This window comes from Mandrillus leucophaeus, unplaced genomic scaffold, assembly GCF_000951045.1.
Source record: "Mandrillus leucophaeus isolate KB7577 unplaced genomic scaffold, Mleu.le_1.0 Scaffold103, whole genome shotgun sequence".
Classification (NCBI taxonomy): domain Eukaryota; kingdom Metazoa; phylum Chordata; class Mammalia; order Primates; family Cercopithecidae; genus Mandrillus; species Mandrillus leucophaeus.
In genome coordinates, this window is record NW_012098432.1 from 5651765 (window position 1) to 5658411 (window position 6647).

Below are 6647 nucleotides of genomic sequence, written 5' to 3' on the forward strand. Positions count from 1 at the left end.
TGCATATATTCAACTTTGGTAGATAATGTCAAAATGTTTTTCAAAATGATTTATCAATTTATCCTCCCATCAGTGTATGAGAACTCCAATTTGTCTTCCCCAAACCAGATATTACTGGTTTTAAAATTTTAGCCATAGCGTTTTGATAAACAGTGGTTTTAATTTGCATTTTCCTATTAATGAGGTTGAGCATCCTTTCACATGTATATTGACCATTTGAATATCTTCTTTTGTCAAAATATTGCTCGGGATTCTTACTTATTTTTCTATTGGGTGTATCTGCTTTTGTGATTTGTGGAGCTTCTTTTCACATATTAGATATAAGCCCTTTTTTGGTTATGTGTGTTGCAAATATTTCTTCCCACTTTGTAGTTTAATTTGCACTGAGTATTGTGGGATAGATGCTGTTGCTATGCTACCCACGTTGCCTTGGTATTCACTTTTGTGCAGGAAGACTTCTTGCTTGAAGCAGCTGAGACTCTGTGCTTTTGGAAGACATTCTCCGGCCATAAGAGAGGCTGGAGGGTATTAGGGAATTGATGCCCTGGCAGCAGCTCTTAACCAACACTGAATAGGAGTTGATGAATAAATACCCCATTTTCCTTACCTCTGGAGATAGCTTCTGAAACTTACTCTATGCCATCTCTCAGATGTCTCCATTACATCTGAGAGATGGAGACAAATTGGTAACTTGATCATTAATGTCTCCTGTACTGGTATTCTTTCCTTCTCTGTCTTACTTCCCCACCCCCTTGCCTGTTTTTGCTGGAATTACTTTTTAAAATAAATTATTTGCTCTCAAATTCTAGTTTCTCAGAGTTGACTTTTGGAGAACCTAACTTGACTTAGTAATATCTTTTGATAAATAGAAATTTGTAATTTAAATGGATCTAGTTTATCAATTTTTTTCCCTTCATAGTTAGTGTTTGCTATGTCCTGCATAAGAAGTCTTTACCTACTCTAATATCTTGATTGTACCCATGGAATTTTGATCTATGAAGGTGATTGAATGGTAACATGGAGATACTAATGCCATTGTTTATTACTTAAAGTTCCCAAGAGGAGAGGGCATGTCAGGCAGGACCACCTGGGGATGTACTAGGGTTGATCGAGAGGCAGAAGGAGCAAAGAGAAACATGGGCAAAACCCCTTATTACTACAGTACCAGGAAGTTGCTAGGTAGGGAAGTCGCCTATTGGTCAGGAAGTAAAACACAGATGTTGAAGTTTGTGATTGGGGGTTTCGTAATATGATTTTCACATGCCTGCAAAAGCCAGACTGCAAGGGAGATGTAAACAACTTTAGCTATTAGTTTCATCATGTGATTAATGGATGCCAAATCATCAATTACAAAATCTATAAAAGTTAATTAGAACACACAAGGCCATGAAGATATTCTTCTTTATTAATTCCAGATATTTTATTGTTTTACCTTTTATGCTTAGTTCTACAATCCTTCTGGAATTAATTTTTGTGTGTAGGTTGAGGGAAGGGCCATGTTTCCTTTTTTCCCATATGAATTCATAATTCTACTGGTACTGTTTATGGAAAAGACTCTCCTTTCCCCACTGTTCTGCAGTCAACCTTTGCCATAAATCGAGTGCCCATATATATGCTTAGCTCTGTTTCTAGACTCTTTATTCTGTTCCATTGGACTCTCTGTTTTTATGTCAATACCATCATTTCTTAATTACTGTAATTTTATTAGAAGTTGACATTCATTACAGTTAGTCTTTCCACCTTGTTCTTCTTCAATGGTGTGTTAGCTATTTTTGGAATTATCCCCCCGCCCTTTTTTGAGACAGGGTTTCACTTCGTCACCCAGGCTGGAGTGCAGTGGTGTGATCACTGCTTACTGCAGGCTCAACCTCCTGGGCTCAGGTGGTCCTCCCACCTCACCCTTTGTGTAGCTGGACTACAGGCATGTGCCACCACACCCAGCTAATTTCTATTTTGTTTTTTTTTTTTGTAGAGGCAGAGTTTTGCCATGTTGCACAGGCTGGTCTCAAACCCTTGAGCTCAAGTGATCCTCCTACCTCAGACTCCCAAAATGCTGGGATTGCAGACATGAGCCATTACTCCTAGCATGAATTATTCTCCTTTAGCGATAGTGATGATAGTTGTTTTCTGTAGCGAATTTTATTTATTTTTAAACTTCCAGTTAGTTTCAGAGATCCATTGTAAGAGAACATGACATAACCCATTTGGGGCTAGCAACATTTATTATGGCATTTTTTCTAAATTGATACATATGGTCACAGAACAGTCCCGGTATTGTGCAGTGGGGCTATAAACCAGGATACTTCAAAAAGAAACATCTGGCTAGGCGTGGTGGCTCATGCTTCTAATCTCAGAACTTTGGGAGGCCAAGATGGGTGGATCACCTGAGGTCAGGAGTTTGAGACCAGCCTAGCCAACATGGTGAAACCCCATCTCTATTAAAAAAGAAAAAAAAAGAAACATCTTCATATCAAGTACATTATGTCATAATTGTAGTATCCTAAAACTCTACTTCATCTGTCAGTATTAGTAAATTAGTCCAGACACAGGATCATTCCTCATTCCTCCAGGTTGGGTAACACTGCTCAACTCTAGAGTGCAATTTAATTTATATAAAATTTATTAATAAAATTTGGAATGTCGATGTAGCTTTATTTTGGCAAACTATAATTCCTAGCAGATTTATGAAAATAGTTTTACTTGAATAAACAGGAACCAATGAGGGAAATCCATGTTGTTCTATAACTATCTGCGAGGTTTGGATTCAGCCTTTTAAAATATCATCTATCTACAAATACTCTTTGTGCCTTTTTCAGTTAATATTACTCTCTTGGTGCTGCTCAGGATTGGACTGCATCTCCTTTTGCTATTCAGTTTAAATTGAACCCAAGAGATTGAAATAGAAATGAAAATTGGATACAATGAGATAAACTCTTCTCATTTTCAGACTTTTGGGAAAATAGTGCACTAGGTTAATTATGGTGGGTCAATAATTTTTTATCATTCTTTAGGCTTGCATTGTGGCTAGGCTGATATATAAAAATATATGGAATATGCGAAGAGTAAGAATGTTCAAGAGGAAAACCCATTATTCTATTAAATACTTACTTATGGTGTCCATCCAAATTTGGGTTTTTATCTTAACAGGTCAATGCTGCTGAATCAAAGATAACAAATTTAATATACTTGAAACATACCTTGGAACTTGTGGATCCTTTAAAGGTAATTTATATGTGTGTGTATCATACAAAACATGTCCAGCATTATTTTTTAACTTTTTGTTCAGAAAAAATTTCAAACTCAGGGAAAATTGCAAGAATAACATGGCGAATTCCCCATACTTTTTCTCCTTGTACATACTTTACACACACATACACATTATTAGCCTTATTACACTTACTGAACCATTTGAGAATAAATTGCAGTACCTAAGTACTAAAGTAGTAAGTACTTAGGAGACTAAAGTCTCCTAAAAAAAGATGTTCTCTTATATAATCATAATATTATTATCAAATTCAGAATAATTAATATGATGTAATACTATTTTATAATATGTATCCCGTACTCAAATTTTTAAAATTGTTCTAATAATGTTCTTTATAGCATTTTTTCCTGATATAGGGTCCAATTCAGGATCATATATTTAATGCCATGTTTTTAAAAACTCCTTTGAAGTGGAAAACTTTCTCAACCTTTGTTCATGATACTGACATTTTGAAGCATAAGGGTCAATTTTTTAAGTAGAATTTCATTTCCTCAATTTATGTGATTGCTTTCTCCTGATTAAATTCATCTATGCATATTTGGCGTTAATACCCTATGATGTATCCTTTTTAGTACATCACATCAAGAGGCACATCAAGAGGATATCACCAATATCTTGGTGATATTAACTGATCAATTTCTTCACCATAAATTCAGATTTTCTTTTGTGATTAATAAGTTATTAATCTATGGAGAGTTATATTGAGAATGTGTAAATAACCCCATCCTCATCAAACTTCCACTAATTGATTGTAGAATAAATTGATGACTCTTACCTGAAGTAATTATTACTCTGATGGCTACAAGATGATTATTTTCTCATTAACTTTTAAATACTACACTCTGTAAAACTTGTTTTTGTTAAAGTGATAAAGGGAACTGATTTTTGAAAGAGAAATAATGAAAAATATGGAATAATTTTATTATAGAAATTATTCTAATAAATATTAACATGGTTTGGCTGTGTCTCCACCCAAATCTCACCTTAAATTGTAAGAATCCCCACATTTCAAGGGCAGGGCCTAGTGGAGATGATTGAATCGTGGGAGTGGTTTCTCCCGTACTGTTCTTTTGGTAGTGAATAAGTCTCACAAGTTCTGATGATTTTATAAAGCAGAGTTGCCCAGCACATGTTCTTCTTGCCTACTGCCATGTAAGATGTTACTTTGCTCCTCATTTGCTTTCTGCCATGATTGTGAGGCCTCCCCAGCTATGTGGAACTGTGAGTCAATTAAACCTTTTTCCTGTATAAATTACCCAGTAATGTGTATGTCTTTATTAGCAGCTGAGAACAGACTGATATAGTAAATTTTACCAGTAGAGTGGGGTGCTGCTGTAAAGGTACCTGAAAATATGGAAGTAACTTTGGAATTGGGTAACAGGCAGAGACTGGAACAGTTTGGAGGGCTCAGAAGACAGAAAGTTGTAGGAAAGTTTGAAACTTCCTAGAGACTTGTTGAATGGCTTTGACCAAAATGCTGATCGTGAGAGGGACAACAAGGTCCAGGCTGAGGTGGTCTCAGATGGAGATGAGGAACTTTTTGGGAACTGGAATAAAGGTCACTCTTGCTATGCAAAGAGACTGGCAGCATTTTCCCCTGCCCTGGAGATCTGTGGAACTTTGAACTTGAGAGAGAGGGTATCTGGGGAGAAGAAATTCCTAAGCAGTGAAGCATTCAAGAGGAAGCAGAGCTTAAAAGTTTGGAAAATTTGCAGCCTGAGGATACAATAGAAAAGAAAATCCCATTTTCTGGGGAGAAGTTCAAACCAGCTGAAGAAATTCGCATAAGTAACAAGGAGGCAAAAGTTAATAATCACCAAGACAATGGGGAAAATGTCTCCAGGTCATATCAGAGACCTTTGTGGCAGCCCCTTCCATTACAGGTCCAGAGGCCTAGGAAGAAAAAATGGTTTTCTGGGCCCCCTTGCTCTGTGCAGCCTAGGGACTTGGTGCTCTGCATCCCAGTTGCTCCAGCTATGGCTAAAAGTGGCCAACATACAGCTTGGGCCATGGCTTCAGAGAATGCAAGCCTCAAGCCTTGGCAGCTTCCATGTGGTGTTGAGCCTGCAGGTATACAGAAGTCAAGAATTGAGGTTTAGGAACCTCCACCTAGATTTCAGAGGATGTATGGAAACGCCTGGATGTCCAGGTAGAAGTTTGCTTCAGGGACGGGACCCTCATGGAGAGCTTCTTTCAGGACGGCACAGAAGGAAAATGTGGGGCAAAAGCCCCCATACAGAGTCCCTACTTGGGCATTGCCTAGTGGATCTGTGAGAAGAGGGCCACTATCCTCCAGACTCCAGACTGGTAGATCCACTGACAGATTGTACCATGCACCTGGAAAAGCCACAGACACTCAACACCAGCCTTAAAAGCAACTGTAGGGTTCACGGGGCTGTACCCTGCAAAGGCACAAGGGTGGAGCTGCTCAAGGCTGTGGGAGCCCACTTCTCGCATCAGTGTGACTTGTATGTGAGACATGGAGTCAAAGGAGATCATTTTGGAGCTTTAAGGTTTGACTGTCCCACTGGATTTTGGACTTACATGGGGCCTGTAGCCCCTTCATTTTGGCCATTTTCTCCTATTTGAAATGGGTGTATTTACTCAATGCCTGTACCCCAGTTGTATCTAGAAAGTAACTAACTTGCTTTTCAGTTTTACAGGCTCATAGGCGGAAGAGACTTGCCTTGTCTCAGATGAGACTTTGGACTGTGGACTTTTGAGTTAATGCCGAAATGAGTTAAGACTTTGGGAGACTCTTTGGAAGGAATGATTGGTTTTGAAATGTGAAGACATGAGATTTGGTAGGGGCCAGGGGCAGAATAATATGATTTGGCTCTGTCCCCACCCAAATTTCGCCTTGAGTTATAATAATCCCCACATGTCAAGGACAGGGCCAGGTGGAGATCATTGAATCATAGGGCAGTTTCCCCCACCCTTTTCTCCTGGTAGTGAATAAGTCTCACATGATCTGATGGTTGTTTAAATGCGGAGTTCCCCTGCACATGTTCTTCTTGCCTGCTGCCATGTAAGACATGACTTTGCTCCACATTCACCTTCTGCCATGACTGTAAGGCCTCCCCAGTCATGTGGTATTGTGAGTCAATTAAACCTTTTTCCTTTATAAATTACCCAGTCTTGGGTATGTCTTTCTTAGCAGCATGAGAATGGACTAATACAAATATATATAGTTAAAGTAATGTGGCAAAAGACTTCAAAAATGTCATCACCTTTCTTGTAATGAAATAAATGGAATAAATCACCAGAAAAATATTGAGAGATTTCATGAAACAAATTTTAAACTTTGGTATGTCAAAAGCAAAGTAAAAGGCAAAGATAGGAAAAATTTATAACAAATGACAGTGTATTAGTCTGTTTTCAT

The 6647-nt window shown here is 38.1% G+C and overlaps 1 protein-coding gene across 1 annotated transcript in view; it reads left to right on the top strand.

Annotated features, from left to right (window-relative positions):
* The window catches only part of MSH4 (mutS homolog 4), a 147471-nt gene that overhangs the window by 98610 nt on the left and 42214 nt on the right, over positions 1-6647 (top strand). Inside the window, 1 exon segment of the mRNA XM_011977988.1 lies at positions 3148-3222. Within this exon segment, the coding sequence (XP_011833378.1) occupies positions 3148-3222 (75 nt within the window).